Raw genomic sequence first — 22,777 nt, forward strand, 5'->3', positions numbered from 1 at the left:
ACTGGGGTGGGAATCCAGGCCTTTATCAGATCAGCTCTTCGTGGGAAAGATTTTGCTCAGCGCCTTCTCTGTGCTCTCCCCTGTTCTTGGCTGCATGGTCAGGGAGCTCCCCAAAAGCATGGCCCACTCCCAGCCCAGCAGGGGTGCTGAGACACCCAGGGCTGTCAGAGGCCAGCAGAGACTGGTGGACAGCAGACAGTACCAGTTTGGGAAGACTTCCTGTCTGAAGAGAGACGTGATCTGCATGGTTGAGAGCAGAGGAGAGGGGACAGTAGGAGCAAAAGGGTGGTCACAAGCCCCTGGCACTCAGGGCAGGCTCTGCCCACCCACCCCTGGAGGCATCTGACCTGGCTCTGTGACTCCCTCTGTGCAGGATGTCTCCAATACAACCACAGCCCAGAAGAGGAAGAACAGCCAGACCCAGTGCCCCAGAAAGGTCATCAAGATGGAGTCTGAGGAGGGGAAGGAGGCAAGGTTGGCTCGGAGCTCCCCGGAGCAGCCCAGGCCCAGCACCTCCAAGGCAGTCTCACCACCCCACCTGGATGGGCCACCTAACCCCAGGAGCCCCGTCATAGGAAGTGAGGTCTTCCCGCCCAACAGCAACCACGTGGCCAGTGGCACCGGGGAGGCAGGTAGGGAGGTGGGTAGGGCAGTTGCTGCCTGCCAGGGTCTGGGTGGGGCCCCTCTTCTGTATTTTTGGCCCTATCCACAAAGCACAAAGCCAACAGGAGTCCCTTATTCCCACTGAATAAGATAGGGAAAGTTCACAGTGTGCCTGGGGGTGAGAGTGGATACGGTTTACCATGTGTTTTGCCATGATTAAGGTGTGGGGAGCCTGACAGGCTAAAATGCACAGTTCTATGAGTCCTTTCTCCCAAACATTAATCTTACAGTGCCCAGTACTGTGCCTTTGCACAGGGCAGGTCTCCACAAGAAGTTTTGGCTGATGCCTAGCATACTCCCAGAGAGGACTTGGGCATACCCTCACAGGAAACTGGACTCCCCGTGACCTTAACTCTGCTCTCTCAGTCTACACCCATCATTTCCCCAAGTGTTTCTACAAAGGCCACCTACCTAGGTATCTCATTTGTCAGAGTTATCTTCTACGAACACTGCCAGGCAGGTAGTCAGTTGGGCAGGAGTTGAGGTCAACCCAGAGAAATCTGGAACAAGACAGTTCTTCTTGGATCTGCTTAACCCAGAGTACAGCTTTGTTCTTCATTCTGACCAAGCCCCAGCCCTGGTCACACACTGAGCACTGACTGATATTCCTTACCCACAAATGCCATTGGTAATCGATGAGTTTTGATTAACTAAATGAAGCATATTTTAACTCTAGACACCCCAGCTCATGGAGCTGCGAATGGGGACAAACAGTGTGCTTCTTTAGGATTGCAGAAGGTTCCAGACCAGGTAGTGGTTGTCAGGCTTGCTGTACAGGGGGCAAATTCTGAATTCTGGGCAAATAACTTAATTGAATATTCATAGATAAGGCACAGCAAGAAATTATGGAAACCCATTTGTGAATTACACAAATCCAAGTGTAAAGCAGTCACATTGGCACACACAGTGGCTATTCCCATCCCCCTGCAGGGCATCCGTTGCCCCCAGTCCACTGGCCTGCAAGGATTCCAGTAGGTGCACACCCACACCCTCCCAGCGTGTGTCCTGGACAGTTAATAATGCATCTCTGCTTGCCCGTTTCAGAGGAGCGCATTGTGGTGATCAGCAGCTCGGAAGACTCAGATGCCGAAAACTCGGTGAGTAGCCCAGAAGTTCAGCCCAGGACTCTTGCCTCCCCCCATTTCAGGTCCCAGGGGACACAGCCACAGCAGGTAACTCTCAGACTTGCCTTGCACCTGGGAAATTTTCCAGTGAGGCCTTGAGTCCCAAGCTGTGCTGAGGACAGTCTCCAAATGCTAGCTGCATGCCTGGACCACCCCAGCCCTCCCACTACACCAGGGCAGGAGCCTTCAGTAGCCATATGTACTCTTCTGAAATGCTGATAGCATGTGTCCAGAGCCCTGTCTCTTTTCTGGAATGTCCAAGGCCTTTGTCTGGAACTTCCTTATGCATTTACTGTCCTCTAAGTCCTCAGTGAGGAGGGCTGGACAAGAATCCATTCCTTGGTTTATTGCAGCCAGTGGGGGCCAGTGAAGGGGTGTGAGGCCACAGGGCAGCTGTTCAGGGGCCAAACAAGTGAGGTTTGACTCTATCCATGTAAGAAAGAACTGTAAATCCATTCCACAATGAAACAGGTGGCCTCATGGGTAGCGACCCTTCCGTCCCTAGAGGTTTATTACTAGAGGCTGGGCCATCACCTGTCCAGGGGAAAATGGGATCTGAATAGAGTGAAAGGTTGGACTGGGTGGCCCCTGAGGTCTCTTCCAGCCCTCAGTCTGAGGTTCTGTATTGGAAAGTGCACAGAGCCCATGGAGACCGCCGAGCCACAGTCCTCGCCAGCCCAGTCTCTGCTGAGAGCACAAGGAGCCTCCAGCCTGCTCCGTGGCACACACCACCCCCCAGCTTGGCCTCCCCACCAGCCCACTGAGCAGGCTGCCGTCCCCGATGCTGAGCCTCACAGCCAGCCTCCTGATCACCAGGAGCACCCTGCCGTCCACCGTGGGATCCGCTACCTGTTGTACAGAGCACAGAGAGCCATCCGCCTTCGCCACGCCCTCCGCTTGCACCCTCGATTGCATCGGGTCCCTACTCGGGCTTGGTCTCCCCATGTGGTCCAAGCCAGCACTCCTGCCACCACAGGGCCCCTCAACCATCTTGCCAATGCCCAGGAACATCCTGCCCAGCTGCAAAGGGGCATCTGCCCACCCTGCCGGATACGAGGGACTGTGCGATCCCGCAGCCGCTCCCTCCGGGGCTCCTCCTATTTATCCCAGTGGCTCAACCACTTTTTTTCCCTTCCCCTCTCCTCCGTGAATTCCCAGCTTGATAACTCTTCCATGGTGGGGGCAGGGGGAGGCAGAGCCCAGACTCTTGGAACGGGTGTTTCCCCTGGGGATTCTGTCAGAGGCGCCATGGAGGCTTCTCAAGTCCAAGTGCCTCTGGAAGCCTCTCCAGTTACATTCCCACCATCCTGTCCCCCAGAAAGGCCCCCCATCAGCCCAGTCCCAGGCGCCCGTCAAGCAGGCCTCTGAGAGTGCTACCCTTCTCTTACAACCTTGCAGCCAACACCCCTGCCCGGCCCCTGAGCTGCCTCCTCTAGCCCATGCTCTTTCAGGCCCTGCACAGAGTACGCATTCGTTAATTCTTGGTAAAGGAATGACTCAGTGAATGACTGGCTATGCATGGACCTCTGGGCAGGGAGACATGGGTCTTCTCTGGCTGAGAGGGGAAGGCTAAGGCATGGCTGAGACTCAAGCCACCATTCCAGGACTCTGCCCAAGAAAGAAACTTTTGTCACCCCTGCACCCTCCTGTGTTCTGAGTCCCTGGCAAATAGCACAGCCTTCCATGCCCTGATCCCCACCCCAAGCTTTTCCACGGGGCCTCTGCCAGGATCTAAGCCCACGAGCACAGGGACTGGCTATCCCAAGACCTGGCAGACGTGGCTGCTCAATAAACACTTGTTGAACCATCACCCTTGCGAACCCTTATTCCATGACCATCATGTTCTCTGATGGATCCAGCTCCTCGCTGCAGGCTGGTTCTCTCTTCCCTACGGTGGAAGTTGGTTCTCCTGTGGGGATACCATGCCCCCTCTTCTGCCCACACTTATGGGCATCAGAGGTGGGAGGTAGGGTCAAGGCCCCGTGCTTCCTGGACTGTTGCATCCCCCTCCTGGCCGTCTGGTAAGATCCTCTGTGCCTCTGAGGATCCTCTGTCCCTCTCAGGGTGGGCCCTATGCTCCCCAGCTCATCTCAGACACTCACCTGCCTACCCTCACTGAGGGCAGACGTGAGCATTCGCCTCCCAGATTTCTTCTCCCTGCTCAGCTCCTGCCTTCCTCCTGAGTGAATTCTACATCCCCCGACCTGCCCGCCAAGCCACTCCTTGACCTCTCAGGGGTCATCACCCCATTCCCCCCAACAACTGCCTGCCCCATGGCTGCGCCCTGCACCTCGCCATCACTGAGCACTGTCAGTCCCTCAGCTGGCCCCCTCGGACTCTGACCGCAGCCTCCTGTTCCTTGAGCTCTAGGTCCTACCTTTGCCTCCCTCCAGCCCCGCACACTCGCCATTTCATCCCATCTTTCATCAGGATCACAGCTGCCTGCCCAGCAGAAAATCCTGGAAGGACTCAGGTGCTTGTCGCCTCTGTGCTGCCACCTGGAGGCCGAGATCTGCGGGAGAAAGGCCTGGGAAAACTATGAGTGGTTGTCTGTAACTACTAAGGGCTCCTTAGTTCTCTGCCCAGCATATCCTTTTGCTCTGCAGGATAGCCCCCGCCTGCCTTTCCTCACTGGACCCGTGTCCCAGCCTCACCCTCAGCTGGTGGTAGCACCTTCTGCTCCAGGGAGAAGACAGGAGCTCTCCAATGGCATAGGGACAGTTAACATCTTGCTCCCTATTTACAGATCCCCATCACATCCCTTCCCTGTCCTCGTTAGGGTGGAAGGGATGTCTGCCTGCCTCCAAGACTCACCCTGTGTCCTGGCCCCAGCCCTTGACCCCCTGGAAGCCTCATTCCTCCTCCTCATCTGTCTTGCATCTCTAATGCATCCACTGCCTTCTGAACGAAACACCCTGAATGAGGTCTTTCTCATCTCAGAAAACTCCATCCACTTCCCTCTTCAACTGTCGGCTCCCCTTCCTCTGCTTTCCTTGTTTAAACTTCAACCCCCTCCTTGCCCCTTCTTCACTCCACCTCCTGCGCTTCCCCGCCAGTACCAGAGTGGCCTCCATGCCTCTAGGTGCAGTGTTGTGTTTAGTCCTTATTATTCTTGACTGGCGCCGGGTCCAGTCTTTCCTGGAAAGATTGCCTGCTCTGGTGCAGCTCTGGGCACTCCTCCCTCTCCTCTGCAGACTCTGTTTCGTCTTGGGTGTGGTGCTCCTCCAGCTTTGCTGCTGGGCCCTTTCCTCTTTTCGGTCTGTGTATTCTCCCAGGTGCTCTCAGCCATGCCCCTGACTTCAATTACCACCCAGGGGTAGCTGATACCCAATGCTCGCACCTGCCTGCCAGACCAGCGTGGCCAATGACCTTCTAACAGCTCCACATGGATGCCCATTGGCACCTCAAACTCAGCACCTCCTCCTCCCCTCTCAGTAGCTCACCCCACTCTCTGCCCCGTTGCGCAAGCCGAGACCCCAGCCACCCAGGGCACCCCCCTTTTGATTATTCCTTACATCCAACCAGTTATTGTGTCTTGTCTTTCTAGGGTCTAAATTCCTCTGAAATCTGGGCACTTACTTCCATCTCATAATCTTGGTAAAATTAAAGCTACCACTGACCCTGGGTAGAGGCAGAAGCCTGGGAAGGAAAGGTGGAGAACGGGATTGGAATGCCAACAGTCTCCCCAGACATCATGGACAGTCAAGTAGAGGGACCCTAGCAATATTAGGGGCGGAGAGTATCTAATGCTCAGCTATCAGCAAGGAGTCATTAGGGGCTATCCAGTGAATTAAGGGAGGGGGTAAGAGCACATTTCAGGTGATGTGAAATGTCACCTGGAGGCCTGGAGATGTGGGGAGAGAGCCAGAGGACCGCTGCTTTTGTGTATGTAGCTTTAAGACACAGGTTTTAAAAATTGTTACAGGAGTCCCAAACTTTAGAAAATATATATTTTAAAACCCCAACAAATGAGGTCCCCCCATGCATTTGTCACTCAACTTCTATGCCCTTTCCAGACCCCTGGTGCCCCTAGAGTACCCCCAGCACCCCCACTGCAAATTCCTACTCCCCAGCTTAGAGGGAGGGGGTAGGGTGATATTCCCAAGGTGACCCCGGCTCCCTCCTAACCCATCTTCCCCAGCTGTGCCGCTTGTATCCAGCCTTACAGTGAGGAAAGTTGCAGAATACTGGTCTGCTACGATATGACACTTTCCAAGTGTATCAGGGCATTTAGGGACCCCTCCCTTGAGCTTCAGCTGTATCCTAGGGATTCAGTGAGAGACTGCTGGTGCAAGGAGGAGCGAGAGGCAGCAGGGCATAGTCATGGGGTGGAGCGGTGAGTCCCCCAGGCCTGGTTGTGGAGTACCTGGGGTGAGGACTTTGCTTAAAAACTGCCAGAGTGGGACAGCAATGCGCCTGCCCTGGGGCCCCTGCTTTAGGATCCAAAGTGGAAAAGATAGGTGTTCTCACTCACTCTTGTGACAGATTACTGGTTCCGGTGCCTTGGTGGCAGCAGCAACAGGAGGGGGTCAACGGGAGGGGGCAGCCTGTGGCAGAAGTGGCAGTGGTGATGGCGAAGGAAGGGAGGCCTGTGGGGAATGGCTGATCCAGGGAGGGGCCGTGGCACTGGTGAGTGTGCATCTGAGAAAATGAAACGGAGGTGCTGGCCAAGAGGCTGGAGCTAGGCAGAAGGGCAGCAGAGGCCACAGGCTGGCCAAGTTTATGGTCCAGTTCACTGATAACATGTGCAGTATTCCTGGGGTCTTTGAGGCTTTGCAAGACCTGGGGTTTTGTGTCTGCAGAAAGACAGCAGTGCATGTGTCTTGCCAAACTGATCCCAGCTGTAGCTGATGCTTAAGTGCTCAGAAAGTTCTTCAGGAGCTTGAGGGCTCTTGATAAGCATGAATGTCAGATGCTCTGTATCTTCCAGAGGCTGGAAGCTGACTCTCAGAGTTTGGCTTGTGTGTGTTTGGTTGATGAGCAAACCTGGAATGAATCAGTGAGAAGGACGATTGTTCTCAAGCTGGCTGTACACTGGGGAGTTTTCCCAACTACAGATTCCTAGGTCTCACGCCCCGAGATTCTAATTGAATCAGTCTTGGCTGCAGCCTAGGCCCCAATAGTTTTTTCTTAAAGCTACGAATGCCTCGCCAAAGTCAAGAACCACTGAATGGGATTCATTGCATGTCTGGTAGAGGAACGCTGATCGTTTGTTTATAGATGTAGCAGTCTTGAATGCAGGTGACATTTTCATACCGGGCTGTGATACAGCAGAGGAGGGGAGAGGCTGGATCTTCCCTGATGCACCTCCTAGACTTTTGGAAGGTGATTAAAGTGCCAATCCAGCCACTTCCTCTGAGCATGCTTAGGACAACTGTTAGACCTGCTGTGTTGAGTTGGAATGCAGTTGACCTGCTCAGGCCGGGAGATCTATGAGGAAGGGGAGTGAGATGGGTGTAGCTCATGGGCCAGACTGCATGTGTATCCAAGTTGCATGTAGATCCTGAAAAAATCCCAGTTCTCACGAGGCTCAGCCTGAACACAGTTTTGCATTCAAAGAAACAATATCCATGAACCAAGTATGATAAATAAATAAATCCCAGTATCTACTTGCATCTTTTGAAAGAATATTAAAGGGAATCCAGCTCATAACCCCAGCAGCACTTCTTCAGTCCCTCTTCCCCTTTTCTTTGGCGCCTGGCATCTTTCACTACATAGCAAAGGTTTCCCCCTTCCTTCCCAGTCCTCACATGCAGGCTCAAGACTCTGCTTTCCATCCTCTTTCTTCTGTCTCCCTTCCTTTTCTCTTCCAAGCAAATCTAAGCCTTTTCTAGTGACTGTCCCTCTCTATGCTCCCCCGACACCCAGTTATCCTAATTTGTGAAATAAGGCCAAGGTGTGGGGCCTGGGGGCAGAATGGGAGAGTCTCCCCTAGTGAGCAGGGAGGGGAGTGTGTCCTGCACCAGGCCACTATGTCTGATGGCCCTGCTGGCAAACCTGAGTCTTTCAGAAAGTCTTATTTAAATGCGTCAGCACTCCCCAGCCGTGATGCTGGAGTTTAAGGTGGGGCAGGGGAGAATTCTGAGTTCACAGCTGGCTGGAGTTCCAGTGAGACCAGCTCCATGGGTGGCCATACTTTATGGAAGTTCCCAACGGCAAGAGGAATTTTGGAGGAAGTGAGTCAGGGCTGAAAGTTCCAGCCTGTCCTCCATTAACAAGCTCGGTGGAATGGGGTGTCCTTTTGTTAAGGGAGAAAGCAGAGGTTTCTTAGAGAAGGCAGCTCCAGTAAGTTTAGGACAAAGGACTTTCCCTGGCCCCAGGACAATGGAAGGCTCTAGAAATGAGGGTCTAGTGGCTGCCATAAATGGCCCTGCTGTAACGATGGGAGAGATCGCCTAAAGAGACAGCACTGTGGCTCTCCAGGGAGCTCTGCTCTTGGAAGAGCAGATCTGAGAGAAGACTGGTTCTAAGGCCGAGGACATTGCCCCGAGCTTTGTGGAGGCACTCAGGAACACAAAGGGGCATTTGCAGTTGCGTTTGGAGCAGGAAGAAGAATGAAAAAGAGAAAGTCCTGTGTGCGGTGTCAGTAGGTGGCAGCATGGACTCAGCCTCAGCTATTGGCACCAGGGATCTGAACCAGGGAGGACCCAGGAGGGGAGCCCAGCCCCTCTGGCAGCTTGTGGGAGAGTGCTGCTGCCCAGTGAAGCCTGGAGAGAGGAAACAACTGGATTTTCCCTAAGCGGGAGAAGGTGGAGCCTCCAGCCACCCAGCTACAAGCTAGGAAGACGCCTTGTAGAAGGCTCCTTACAGGGAGGAAACCAAGTCGGGAAGGTGAGACAGCAGTGTGGGCTCACCCGGAGCAAGACGTGTGAAATCAGCCTTTGACACCGTGGCTAAATGAGGATCTGGAGATGCGAGGCGCTGGGCAGACTCTCTGACTAGATCCCTGGATATGAAGAGGCAAAGCCAGCTCTAGATGGATTCATAGTGAGTGCTTCTGACAATGACTGGCAGAAAGCTGGCGAGCCTGGAGCAGGGCTGTGAAATGCAAATCAAGTGAAACCCTGCCACTCCTAGGAAAACCCACCACATCTTAGGTTACTCGTAGGCGGAAATGCTTTTTCTCTCAGTTGAAGCTTGGTTGGAAACAGATGTTTCACTTGGGCATTGGAAGTGAAATGCATTGTCGCCTAGGCCAGGGACATTAGCCAGAGGCCAGAATTAACTGAGGCTTTAGCGCCAGGTGACACCAACTTCACTGAGAAGCCAGAGGCAGTCCATAAGGAGGAAAAACCCAAGGCCTGCCCTGGACTCTGTCCCAGCCATGCTCCCAATTGGCCCTGTGATCCTGGCCACGTCTCTTCCTTGCTGGTCTCTGGCTAACGTCCACAGGTGGCATTCACGGAAGGTTCCAAGTTGGTCACCAAAGACTAAACATCTGGGCTTGGCAGCTCAGCAGATAAGCAATTAACTCTGTATTACCATCAGAGGCACCACCTCCCTCTGTAGTCCCAGTCCCTTGGGAAAATCTCAGAGCTGGAGCCCTTCCCTCATCCTCTGGCTGCCCAGCCCATGGCTTCTCGAACAGTGTTCCCACCAGGACCTTGGGGCAGGAGAGAACACCTCACCTGAAGGACTCCCAAAACTCAGGTTTCTCTAAGCCTCTGGGTCAGATGCCAAGGGCCTCCACTGCTCTCTCACAGCCAAGGACCTGGGTGTCCACCTAGATGTGGCCTTCAGGAGGCCAAGCAGCCCTTCCCTTCGCCTTTGTGTAGGACACTGGCACCTTGGCTGACTTCGGGGACAAGAAAAGGCAGGCTCCTGACCTCTTCCAAAGAATCATCTGGGGTTCAAGATGAGGCTTCATTCTCCCATCCCAAGTTTTTGGTGTTTCTTCTGAGTCTGCTCAAAAATATGAAATTAGGAGCAGACATCTCAGGTCCTGCCTGCCATAGCAGATGGCTCCTTCCCTGAGCCTCCATAAGCAGCACAACACACTCGTGCACACACCCACTGGCATTTTCTCTCACACTTCCATATGCTTGTGTCAACGCAGGTTCACAGCTAACACTTAACTGTGCATGCACACACAGGCTTAGCACTTGGATTCATTCCCACACATGCACGTTCACAACCTGTGTGTGCCACCTTCCCTCCCCTACTCATGAAGGTGTATGCCCTGGTTCACACACGTAACCCTCACATGTGACACACCTAATTCACATCCATTCATGCACACATACCTTCTCTTGTGCATGCATGTCCCCTTTCCCAGTGGTACACCCTCCTTCATGTGCACGCAGATGCCCCCAGCTATACCAGCTTGCTAGTGTTCTGCACAGGTGCTTGCCTTGGCGCTCTGAACCCCTGACGCTTGGTTTTTCTGTGTTGCAGTCCTCCCGAGAGCTGGATGACAGCAGCAGTGAGTCCAGTGACCTCCAGCTGGAAGGCCCCACTAGCCTCAGGGTCCTGGATGAGAACCTTGCTGACTCCCAAGCAGAAGATAGACCTCTGGTTTTCTTTGACCTCAAGATTGACAATGAAAGTGGGTTCTCCTGGGGCTACCCCCACCCCTTTCTAACTGAGTCTCTGAGTCCCAAAAAGAAGTGCAGGCAGAGCCATCTGTCAGGCTCGGGAGAGCGCTGAGCTCTGGCCAACAACTGCAGCCAGGCTGGGCAGAGCACTCCGGCTCACCTGGGCTCCGGGGGTGTCATTTGCTGGCTTGAATGAAGATGTCTGCCTTGTCCAGTGCCTGAGTGTGCGAGGGAGGCAGATGCCTCCACAAGTGCACCTCTGACCAGTTCTTCTCTTAGACGGAGAGCCTGGGGAACACACTCCTAGACAGAAACACAATGTGCGAGCTCATTGCCATGAGCCCAGTCATCCAAGTAAGGCCTCTGGCTGTGCTACACGTTTCTGAGTAGAGGGCCAGTCCCACAGGGGGCTGCACAGGGCTGCCCACAGATCCAAGGTCACAGAGGGACCAGACGCCTTATTCTGGAAGCCCCTCAACTTCCTCCAATGCTTACCCTGGCTCTGCAAATGCCCCTCCTTGAGCCAGAGCCCCAGGCCCTACCCTGTGGCATGGACTCAACATTGGGGCTAGCCCAGCCAGACAGAAACAGCAAGTGTTTTCATGGTACAGGAAAGTTATTTGCAGACCTCAGTGGGAGGCTCTGGGCCTTGCTCTGAGTGGAGTGCTGTCTACGTCCCAGGGCTCTAACTGGGCTGGCGTCCTTGAGGGAATTGGAGGAAGGAGCATGGGATGGAGAGCTAAGTTCAGACAGCTTGGGATCTCTAGTGTAAGTGGCTGAGGCTGACAGAAGACAGGAGGGACCTGGATCCATGGAGTTTGGCCAACTCTGGGGCTGGTAGTGAAGAAGGGGAGAGCTGGATCCCCAGCTGGTGAACAAGGTGTTTGGAGGGCAGCCGAGCCTCCCCTTCTGACTGCTATCCCATCAGAACCAGGGTCAGAGCTGCATTTGGGGGCTGATGTGTGGCTACTGCCAGCAGGCCCCAAGGTGAGGTCTCTAGATAGTGGGTCAGCAGCCCTAGAGGACCCCCTGCTCCCACTCCAGAGCTCTCTGTGCCCCTGGGTCCTCACCCTGCCCTTCTCTCCTGCCCAGCCCAGAAGATTAGCCAGCTGGCTGCAGTGAACCAGGAAAGCAAGTTCCGCGTGGTCATCCAGCCCGAAGCCTTCTTCAGCATCTACTCCAAAGCCGTGTCCCTGGAGGTGGGGCTGCAGCACTTCCTCAGCTTTCTGAGCTCCATGCGCCGCCCTATCTTGGCCTGTTACAAGCTGTGGGGGCCTGGCCTCCCGAACTTCTTCCAGGCCCTGGAGGACATTAACAGGCTCTGGGAATTCCAGGAGGCCATCTCGGGCTTCCTCGCTGCCCTGCCCCTCATCCAGGAGCGTGTGCCCGGGGCCAGCAGCTTCAAACTCAAGAACCTGGCCCAGACCTACCTAGCAAGAAACATGAGCGAGCACAGTGCCATGGCTGCCGTGCTGGCCATGCGTGACCTGTGCCGCCTCATCGAGGTCTCCCCGGGCCCCCAGCTGGCCCAGCATGTCTACCCCTTCAGTAACCTGCAGTGCTTTGCCTCCCTGCAGCCCCTGGTGCAGGCGGCTGTGCTGCCCCGGGCTGAGGCCCGCCTCCTGGCCCTCCGCAATGTGAGCTTCATGGAGCTGCTGAGCGCACACCGCCGTGACCGGAAGGGGGGCCTGAAGAAGTACAGCCGCTACCTGAGCCTGCGGACCACCGCGTTGCCCCCTGCCCAGCCTGCTTTCAACCTGCAGGCTCTGGGTACCTACTTTGAAGGCCTGTTGGAGGGTCTGGCGCTGGCACAGGCTGAAGGAGTCTGCACCCCTCTTGCTGGCCATGGCTTGGCAGAGAGGGCTTCTCAGCAGAGCTGAGAGGAGGGGGTGACCATCTTGGAGTCTCTGGTGGGCAGAGAGGGATGGGGTCCCTGAGCCAGGCCCCACCCATCACAGCATTCCCAGGTCCTGGTACCCAGCCCTCAGTTGTCATTTGGTTCAGAATCAATTCCCTTTCTCTGGGACCAAATTTCTCTTCTCTAAAAATCCTACAGAGAAGGTTCCAAAGCTGAGCACCCACTACCCCAGGTGTGCACCAGACTCCTAGCCCCCTCCTTCCAGGAGCCAGAACCAGGGAGGTCTGGAGTGAGGAAGTCATGACCTCTGGGCTCTCTAGGTGGCCCTGGTCTTGCCCCATCCATCCCACCTGCCACTACCTTGGGTGTCCTTACAGCTCAGTCCTGACCCCAGCCCCTGCCCCAGGACACCTGTTGACAGCTCCCACAGAGAACAGTCTGAGGTGATGCTGGCTACAGCCCCAGCAGCCCATGGCAACTCAAAGTGCCTTCCAAACCAAACTGCCCCTCATGAGGTTAGGGTCCCCCACCCTCCACCTGCCCAGAGGCCAACTCTGTTCCCTTCTTTCATCCCAGAGGGGCCTCATCAACAAAGACAGAAACTGATGTTCCATGCACGTCCCTGCTTCCAAAGCCTGACCTTCCAAAGCTTGCTTCCTTCCTCCTGGCTGCACAGACACCTCTACTTGGCCACAGCTTTGCTCTTTGGTCCTCAGGCCACCAGACCCCTCACAGCATGGCCCTTGGCTCTTCCTGCACTGCCCTCACCCTCAGCCGTCCCAAGGAGTGCCCAGCACTACTCAGTATGTAGTCCAGGACCTGCGGCATTAGCATCCCCTGGGAGCTTCTTAGAAAGGCAGACCCGTGGACTCTACTGCAGGCCTCTGGAATCAGAATCTTCAGGGTGGGGCCCAGCAGTCTGTGTTTTAACAGGTTCTCCTGGTGATGCTGGTGCATGCTCAAGTTTGAGAACCGCTGCTCTCATAGACAGCTCCTCCAAGGGGAAGCAGTGTGGGACAGGAGAGAAAGTCCCGTCCCTATCTCTGACTGCGCAGTGAGTGTGGCCTAGGAACAGGCCCCTTCCTAAGCTCTAATGTCCCCATCTGTAAAGTGGACTGATTGGCCTCCATGGTCTCAGAGCTGCCATCCCTCTGTGCCATCCTGCAGTTTTGGGAATGGAAAGCAGGCCTCTGAGGCAGTGGACAGGAAGCTTTCTCATCCTTGAATTCTAGCTCCCATTCCAAACTGTGAGTCCCCAGCATTGTGGTCACATCAGAGGTCAACAGCAGAGCAGAGGCAGGTCGGGGTTGTCCTCTCTGATTAGCAGAACAACGGACCCTTCCTCCTCCTCCCTCCCTCCCATCCCTTCTCATTGGCTCCCTGCTCCTGGGATGCTTTCCAAGACCTCTAGCCTCCATGGCTGATGACCTCAGCTTTCACATAGGTGAAATGTGTGTGCCCATACTGCAGCTCCATCCCATGGGGGCCCTGAAGACCCACTGAGGAATTCCACAGGGTCTTGTTCCCACAATTGGAGTGCTGGCTCTAACAGTGAACTTTGATGCATTTAAAATAAGATTCTGATGCCAGACTGTTAAAGCAGGCGCTGGTTCTGAAGCACCGATGGAAATAGATTGATGCAGATGGAAGGAGGAAGGGAGACTGGGCCCACTGATTTCCAGCCCCACCATGTGCGCTGTTTTCAGATGTGACTGAGGGGTGTTCTGCCTGCCTCCACTGTCACAGTCTTTAATAAAGATGTAAATCTTGAAAGCCTGATGCTCCAATCACAGACTCTGCTCAGCACCCCCAGAGGAACCACTGAGAAGCCTTTTGCCTGGATAGGAGGGGGCTCTCCCAGGCATAGGCTTGTGGCCACTTGTCCAGCACAACTGTGTTTTGTGGGGCGTCTTTTAGGACTTAGCAGAGCTGAGAGCCCTTTGTTGCTCAGTGCTGTGAGCCTTAAGCATGTGAACCCCCATAGGACAAGTGGGGAGACCCAGGGTAGGCTTGCCTTGGGATCATCTCCAAATGGGAGTGCCACATGGAGGGAAAGAAACACCGATTTCAAGAATTACTTCCTAGAGAAAGTCAGGAACCAGAGACCAGAGTCTGCAGGAACTTTGCCACTGCCCCTCACTGGCTAGTCCTGTACTTCTCTCTGTGTTCCTTGAGTGACAAGTGGTAAAACCCTTAAAAAGGGAGGTGGAGGCCCAGGACTTTGGTAACAGGTGATGAATGTGTTGTCTTGGCCATCACAGATGGAACTTCAGTTAGTACCCGAGGGATTCCCATGGCACAAGCATTACAGGAATTAGTCCACCACTGGTGTGGGTGAGCAGCCAGGTAATGGGAATTGATCAGTGCCACCACCCTTGACCCCAACTACCATCCCAGATGCCCAGATTCCAGTCCTGGAGTTTTATTCTCAGCTTGACCCTTTGACCAAGAAGATCCAGTCCCAATACGTCACCTGTGCTTCATCTTTGGACTATATATCTCATGTCAGCTAATGGGAACTTACTGGGTTAGAAGTCAGGATGCAGAGTTTCAATCCTCACTTGGTAGTAGTCTGTGGCCCTCTTTGGCACATTTACCTCCCTCCTTGATCCTCAGGCCACACCTCTGTCAAATGGGATAATGTGGCTCCTTTTGACTTCAAGGGATCTTTGTGGGAACCGGTGAGAAAATGTGTGTGAAGATACCTTTTTGGTGTATTTTGAAAGTACACAAATTTAAGATCTTACTGCTTTATAAAGTGCTTTATGAATTATAGGAAAATAAACACATTTTAGATCTTAGAAAAAAACAAAAACAAAAAAAGTGGGCTTGTCTTCAGGGTAGCAAAGAACAAAATCTGGGATGAACAAACAATTGTGGGGGTCCTGGGGTCTGAGGGAGCCAAGATCAAGGGGCCCACCATGGAGGGGCTGGGCAGGAGGTGGCACTGTGCTCCCAGAACACCCAGATGGGACATTTCAGTCACTGGGGCCCAGAGTAGAGAACAAGCTTCCTGTGTGGCAGCTCAGCCAAGCCGTGCTCCAGGGTCTCCTTCTGAGGCCCAAGGGCCTCACACCCCTGGGAAAGTCATTTAAAAATCTGCTTTGCCCCCTACCCCAACCTGGCTCTTAGCTCCAGCTGCTGTCCCAGACCTGGCCAGGCTGTTCTCCCACCCTCTACCTCCCCTTGTCTTGGCCCATGTTCACCCTTCTCCCTGCCCATGTCCACCCTTCTCCCTATCCCAGCCTCACTCTGACTCCTGGCCCCAACCCTGACCACTCTTCATGCCTCAGAGTCTCCCCCTCAGCCCAGCCCTGCCAGCAGGCCCCATCTCCTCCTCTGACCTCAGCCTTGTCTCCACCTCACACCCCAGGTGCCTCCAGCACGTATGCCTGAGTAAGGGGCTCCCTTCTCACCTTTCTTCATTCTTCACAATTAAGGAAACTCCACGGCTAGTGTGCATACCACCCAGGCTGGGATGCACCAAATGTCAAGTCAAAGAGGGTAGGACACTGGGGACCCTGCCTGGGGAGAAGGGGAGCTGAGCTAGGGCTGCTTCCAGACTCTGCCAGCAGCAGAAGCTGCAGCCCCCACACAGTGCCTGGCAAAGGGCATGAGCCACGGTGGTGCTGGTGGTGCTGGTGGTGCTGGTGGTTTAGGCTCCGTCACCTCAGTCCTTTCTAAAGTTCTGTGTGCACTTCCTGTGGTATAACTGTAGATATGAGATAACTGTAGATTATCTATCAGTTATGTAGATAACTGTAGATATGAGACATGTGGAGGAACATTTTTGTTAAATGTTAAACCTTTTATATTTATTTTAACATCTGTTAGAAACAATACAACCAGGCCGTTCACGGTGGCTCACACCTGTAATCCCAGTACTCACTTTGGGAGGCCGAGGCAGGTGGATCACCTGAGGTCAGGAGTTCGAGACCAGCCTGGCCAACCTGGTGAAACCTGTCTCTACTAAAAATACAAAAATGTGCTGGGTGTGGTGGCCTGTGCCTGCATTCCCAGCTATTCGGGAGGCTCTGAGGCAGGAGAATTGCTTGAACCTGGGAAGTGGAGGTTGCAGTGAGCCAAGATTGTGCCACTGCACTTCAGCCTGGGTGACAAGAGCAAAATTCTGTCTAATTCTGTCTCAAAAAAAAAAAAAAAAAAAAAGAAAGAAAGAAAGAAAAAAAAAAAAAGAAACAATACAACCAGCTCATCGAAAGTGTGATTTCCGGGTGGGTGTGGTGGTTCATGCCTGTAATCCCAGCACTTTGGGAGGCCAAGGCAGGTGGATCACAAGGACGGGAAATCAAGACCATCCCAACTAACATGGTGAAACCCTGTCTCTACTGAAAATACAAAAAATTAGCCAGGCGAGGTGTCGCACACCTGTAGTCCCAGCTACTTGGGAGGCTGAGGCAGGAGAATGGTTTGAACCCAGGAGGCAGAGGCTGCAGTGAGCTGAGATCACGCCACTGCACTCCAGCCTGGGCGACAGAGCGAGACTCCATCTCGAAAAACAAACAAACAATAAAGTGTGATTTCTGGGACCTAGTTGCTCAGAATGATGCTGAAGTGGAATTATTTAAAGATCCACTTAGGACAAATAGTAACTCCATGCTCGGAAGGGACGCAGGTAGAGCAAAACTTATGACTGTCAAAGTGAATGAGCTGTTAATTTGGGGAAATACTGGGTTACCAGTGGACTTGGGGTGAGCTCTACAGCTAAGGATAGGGCCCAAGTTAGAACTGGGGTAAGGATGGGGTGGGCTTAGAATTGGGGTGAGGGTTAGAGCTAAAGTTCAGGGGAGGCCCCAGGTTAGGATTTGGGATTAGATCGAGGAGCACACTTGGTGCTTAAGGTTGAGAATAAACCTTAGGAATTAGGAATTGAGTTAGAATTGGGATGAGTTAGGAATTTAGTTAGAAATGGAGTTAAAGTCACTCTTCGGGTCACAAATCTTTGTGACTTTAGTAACTGAAAAGTCCATGAAACTGTGAACAAATGGGCAGGAGCTTCTCGACCCCCTAATAGGCACCCCAAGTTCAATCTGCCTTTTCCCCTAAATCCTCTTCTAGGAGCACCTGGCAGTGGCTCTGCCAGAGCTCACAACTCCAACAAGGTCAATGTACACCAATCAGATCGGAGGGACCGAGGAGTGGGCAAGCCTGCCCAGGCAGGAGAGCATGGGACAACCAGGTAAGATAACTGGGTACCAGACATGATTTCACCATTTAGCACAAGTAACTTTCTTTAATTTTCCCAACTGTCCTATGTGGTTACAGCCCATCCTCCTCCTACAGAGGAGCACAGCAGAGCAGCAAGGCTGAGTACCTTGTCAGGGTCATTAAACTTGTATGTGGCAGAGCTGGGATTTGCCTGCGGGGAGCCTGTGTCTAGATGGGCACCATCTGTGGCCCACACCATGGAGTGCATGGCCATGTGTTGGAGGACAGGCTCCGTGGTCTCTCCTTCCCGTGCCCTCCTGAGCTTCAGTCTCAGGTGATGCAGAAGGCAGGTCCCTGGAAGCTACCCCCACCTTCTAGTGCCTGTGCTTGAGCTTTCATTTTAATTTTTTCATTTAGGGCAGTGCTTCTGGATCTTTTTATAATAATAATTATTATTGTCCTCTTAAGGAGCATTTTTAGCATTTTTTCCCAATTGTGCCTCCCTCTATGAAATTTTAATACCATGGATACATTGTACATTCCATAGGATTTTCTAAATACAAGATTGTATCATCTGCAAATAGAGATGGTTTTACCTCTTCTTTACATGGACATATGTATGGACTGTGAGCCTTTGGAGGGTCAGAAACCATGGTAATAGCTAAGATGGTCAACTGCCCTTCCTCCCCTGCCTTTTCATCCTCTGTGGGGTGATAATACCTCTGTTGAGAATGCATGATTTAGGATAAGGCCCCACCCCCAGTTATAATGTAGGTAAGAAGTGGTCACGGGAAGGAGTGGGTGGGATGCAGGCTGCACCTCGATGTGGGTGGAGACTAGGTGGGCCAGGCAGAGGGAGACGGGAGGGAATGGAGATCCAGGTCTCTGAGGACACACTCCCCTGCAGTGGCCTTGATCCTGGTCCCAGGCACAGGCACAGGCTGAGCCTGGGCCTGGGGGAGGAATGGGGCCAATACCATCATTTATTTTTGTCTCTGAATCCAGATGTCAGCTCCAGACCCGCTGGACCTGAATAAAGCAAATACCTGTGCAGACTCTGTTGAGAGAAGAGTCTAGAATTTCAAGAGATTCTCCCCATACTAAAAGCAAACAAACAAAAACAAAATGAAACAACCAAACAAAAACAAAAACCAGAAAGTTTGGAAGTCTCTATTTACCCTTACAAAATGCATTTGCTGTCAAGTGAGGGGAAAATTCCTTCATTCTTGGCTCAGGGAACTTCCTTAAACTGAGACCAGCTGCCTGGACTATGCTAAATTCAGTTTATAAATATTATACATATCCCAAACTTGATAGCCAAGCAGATTACAAAAGCTAGCTAGCTAACCACAGAAATTTTCCAAAAAGCTAGCCAGTCAGACAAGTATGAGATATTGTGAAATCCTGTGTTGCTTGTCTGATTTCCTGAAATCATTCATCTCAGACTGAGCGCAGAGGGCCTGGGGGTGGAATTTAGGAGCACTATCTCCTACAGTTCTTAAAGCCCTGCCTGACCCCAGCTTGGATTGACTGCACAGTAAGTCAGACCTACCAGCTGGACGCAGTGGCTCACACCTATAATCCTAGCACTTCAGGAGGCCGAGGCAAGTGGCTCTACGGTCATGAAGAAGGTGGAGACATTGAGGCCCTAAGCAATTTTAAAAAGAACACGTTAGCAAATGTCCAGCACTATGGTTTCTTACCTTCACTAAGGGTCCACAAGGCCTCACGTTCTGACAGGTCTTATCAGACAAATTGCACTCAGTCATGCTTCATTCATTTTCCTCGGAGAGTTTCCAGGTTACATAGAACTGAGATAATCTCCCCACCACGCCATCATCCGCCACGAAGACCCTCCATGTTTGTGCTTGCAATACATTCTCATACGGATCAATATTAGATTTTCAGGTGCTCTTTGCATTTTGCAACTATTGCTCAAGCTGGAGACCCTGAAAGAGCACTAGCTTCAGAGTCAAAGACCCCTGGGTTCCAGATTCAGCTGAGAGACTGTGAGCGCGTCACTAGCCCACTCTGATCCTGTATCCTAGTTGTGTAATCACCTATTTCCCATCAATTGCGAGGCTGGAGAGAAAAGTGCCCACTCTGGCCAGTACACAGTAGGAGCTTACTAAGCTTAAGCTCTCTTCCTTCCCCACTATCCTAATGTATTAGGGGAAAGACAGAGATGTGGGGAATGGCACCTGGGAGGCTCCAGCTGTATGCTTCACAATCCTACCAATGAAAAATCTGAATTAGGCTTCAGTTTACCTTCTACAAAATGAGAAAGGGCAGGAGTGGGTAGGAAGAAGAGGAGCTGGGCTTTGTTAGTTTAAACTGGGCCAGTCTGATTGTGTGAGGCGGGCTTCACTGTCGGGTCCAGCCCACTCCCCAGCCAGGGCTTTGCGTGCTCTGAATGTCTTTTGGCCAAGTCCAAGGCTGCCCAGGGTCCGGGTGGGGAGGCGGGGTGGAGGATACTGGGGTAGGGGTGGAGAAGCAGTTCCCCCATATAACCTGCAGGAGCACCAGAGCAGCGTGGGAGCCGAGGGTTCCGCTCCAGCCTTCCTGGAGACCCGGGCAGGGCGGGGTAGGGCGAGGCAGAGGTGGTGCACACCGCATGGCTGGGCAGCGGCACAAGCGCGACTGCGGATCAGTCCACACCGTTTAAAATGGACACATGGGTCTTCTGGCTAATATTCTCTCTTTGCCAGGGTGATCATATGCTTTATCATCCAAGTCCAGACACTTTGGAGAGTGAAAGGGGCACTATAATAATTGCACCGGGACAACAGATAAAACCTTAGAGGCACCTTGCAAACAAGAACATAGGGTCACCCTACCCTCCGGTCACTTTTTCTTCCTTGTTTCCATTCTTTCTTTTAATTTTTTTTTTTTCTTTTTAAACACACAGCATTCTCTTTCCCTGAGCATCATTGTCTTTGCAAATGCTCTTGCAATCGGGACATTTTCGACCTGGCAGCATCTGCTTTTGCAGCTTGAGTCTGAACAGTCTCTCTGAACCCACCCCAAAGGCTGGTTTTGGCTTCCAGTCAGAAGACTCTGTTCCCTGGCTTGCCATCCCCATGACTCAAGAATTAAAGGTGTCAGAAGATGTCAGAGGTGGGACAGTGGCCCTTATCTCAACTTTGGTGCCTCTTTGCTAAATGTATTCCTGTAATTTTTTTTTTTTTTTTTTTTTTTTTTTTGAGACGGAGTCTCTCTCTCTGTCGCCCAGGCTGGAGTGCGGTGGTGCAATCTCGGCTCACTGCAAGCTCTGCCTCCCGGGTTTCAATAATTCTTCTGCCTCAGCCTCCCAAGTAGCTGGTACTATAGGCGCATGCTACCATGCCTGGTTAATTTTTGTATTTTTGGTAGAGATGGGGTTTCACCACGTTGGCCAGGCCTGTCAGAAAGTCCTGACCTCAGGTGGTTTGCCTGCCTCAGCTTCCCAAAGTGCTGGGATTACAGGCGTGAGCCACTGCACCCGGCCCTATTCCTGTAATTTTGTTCTGAGTGCTCATGTCCTTTGTCTCTTTGAATTTACTATATTGGTTTATTGAATTGCAAGTAGACAAGTCCCATTAAGCAGGATTCTTATATTTCCAAGATCATCTCATTACTCCATGCAACCCCAAATTAGCATGCCATTTATCCCCTTGTTTCTGAACCCTCTTCACTTAATAGTCTCATAAACATCCATCCATCGCAAAAAGGACTCTAACTGTTCTCACTTCCATTTTTGGTTGATTCATTGCTATCTAAGTAATGATTTGTCTGGGGGAGTCATTAGCAGAGAACTGTGCCCTTAAATTTAGTTTTATAGTTGGATTCTGCTAGTTAATATCTCTCTCTCTGTCATTCTCACATTGCAACGAACGACTATGGGTTTCTGTCTTAACCTAAAATCTAGGTTAGAAATTTGGTTTTATCTGAATAAGATATTAATAGGTAATGTGAGAAAAATAATTTACTGAAACTTTTCTCAGCTAAGAATGACACTCATGGTCACAAATATGTATGTAAGCAAGTGGAAAATTGGGCTGTAAATATATACATTCTTAAAATATTATGTTTAGAGACAAGATTTTCCTTTTTTTTCTTTTTAGTAAAGTACTTTTGCAATGGTTGGAATGATTGTGTCTCTTTTAAAAGTCACGTTGGAACTTAAACCCCAATGTGATAGCATTAAGAGGTGGAGTCTTTAGGAGATGACTAAGTCGTGAGGGAGGAGCCCTCTCATGAATGGGATTAGTGACCTTATGAAAGGGCTTGAGGGAGCTACCTAGCTCGCTTTTCTTCTTTTGCTTTTCTGTCTTTTCCATCAAGTTAGGACACAGTGTTCAAGGTGCCATCTTGGAAGCAGACAACAGCCCTCACTAGACTACAAACCTGCTGGTCCCTTGATCTTGGACTTCCCACCCACCAGAACTGTGAGAAATACATTTTTATTCTTTACCCATTACCCAGTTTCAGATATTTTGTTATAACACCATAAATGGACTAAGACGGTATCTTATATATAGTGAGGTGCATATACCTTAAGTTACAACTTTGTACTATTGTTTTTTGGTTTGTTTTTGAGATGGAGTCTTGTTCTGTTGCCCAGACTGGAGTGCAGTGGCAAGATCTTGGCTCACTGCAACCTCTGCCTCCCGGGTTCAAGTGATTCTCCAGCCTCAGCCTCCTGAGTAGCTGGGATTACAGGTGTCTGCCACCACGCCTGGCTAATTTTTGTATTGTAGTAGAGATGGGGTTTCACCATGTTGACCAGGCTGGTCTCAAACTCCTGACCTCAAGTGATCCACCCACCTCGGCCTCCCAAAGTGCTGGGATTACAGGTGTGAGGCACCATACCTGGTCAACTCCATAGTATTTACATATGTGCACACTCATGTGACCACCACTCAGCTCAAGATACAGAATCAGCACAGAGGGCTCCCTCTTGCCCCTTTTCAGTTGCTATTCCCTCAAAGTTAATCAGGATCCTGACCTTTGTCACCATGGGTTAGTTTCACCTGTTCTTGAACTTCATATAAGTGGAATCATTCAGTATGTGCACGTTTGTGGCTGGCTTCTTTCATTCAACATAATCCTGTGAGATTTAGCCTTGTTTTGGGTACTGGTAGTTGTTTATTTTTCTGGTTGTGTAGTTTTCCATATTCCATTTATTACCTCTCTATTTTTATGTCTAACTCAGTGTCTTGTGGGGTCTATTGGTCGTTTTTAGCTAGATTGATATTGAACATCTTATCAATGGAGCTTAGGACAGTTTTAGAAGACAAAAGCCTAATAAACCCAAGCCCCCCAATCTTAAGCCAAGCTTCCTTCTCACGCCTGCTTCGTTGCTCTTCTTCGTGTGGAATTTTTTTCCCTCACAAAACTGATGGAAATTAAGAAACCCAAAAGCTCTTCATCATATTATCAGCTTAGGGACT

General features: G+C 51.8%; 1 protein-coding gene across 21 annotated transcripts in view; it reads left to right on the forward strand.

Annotated features, from left to right (window-relative positions):
* PML (PML nuclear body scaffold) overlaps positions 1 to 13,952 on the forward strand; it is a 54,253-nt gene extending 40,301 nt beyond the window's left edge. For 2 of the 21 annotated variants that reach the window (XR_012415146.1, XR_012415148.1), the window contains 4 exons: positions 374 to 640; positions 1,708 to 1,760; positions 10,182 to 10,332; positions 11,414 to 13,952. Coding sequence is in view for 15 of the 21 variants with exons in the window: in XM_005560012.4 (XP_005560069.1) it covers positions 374 to 632; positions 1,708 to 1,760; positions 10,182 to 10,332; positions 11,414 to 12,201 (1,251 nt within the window). In the remaining 6 variants the exon portion in view is untranslated. Of the gene's footprint in view, positions 1 to 373; positions 641 to 1,707; positions 1,761 to 2,380; positions 3,598 to 10,181; positions 10,333 to 11,413 lie in introns of those variants that run through there. The other 19 variants (XR_012415147.1, XR_012415149.1, XM_005560012.4 and 16 more) reach the window with 12 other exon arrangements.
* The last annotated feature ends 8,825 nt before the right edge of the window (positions 13,953 to 22,777 follow it).

The sequence above is a fragment of the Macaca fascicularis genome, chromosome 7 (genome assembly GCF_037993035.2).
Source record: "Macaca fascicularis isolate 582-1 chromosome 7, T2T-MFA8v1.1".
NCBI lineage: Eukaryota > Metazoa > Chordata > Mammalia > Primates > Cercopithecidae > Macaca > Macaca fascicularis.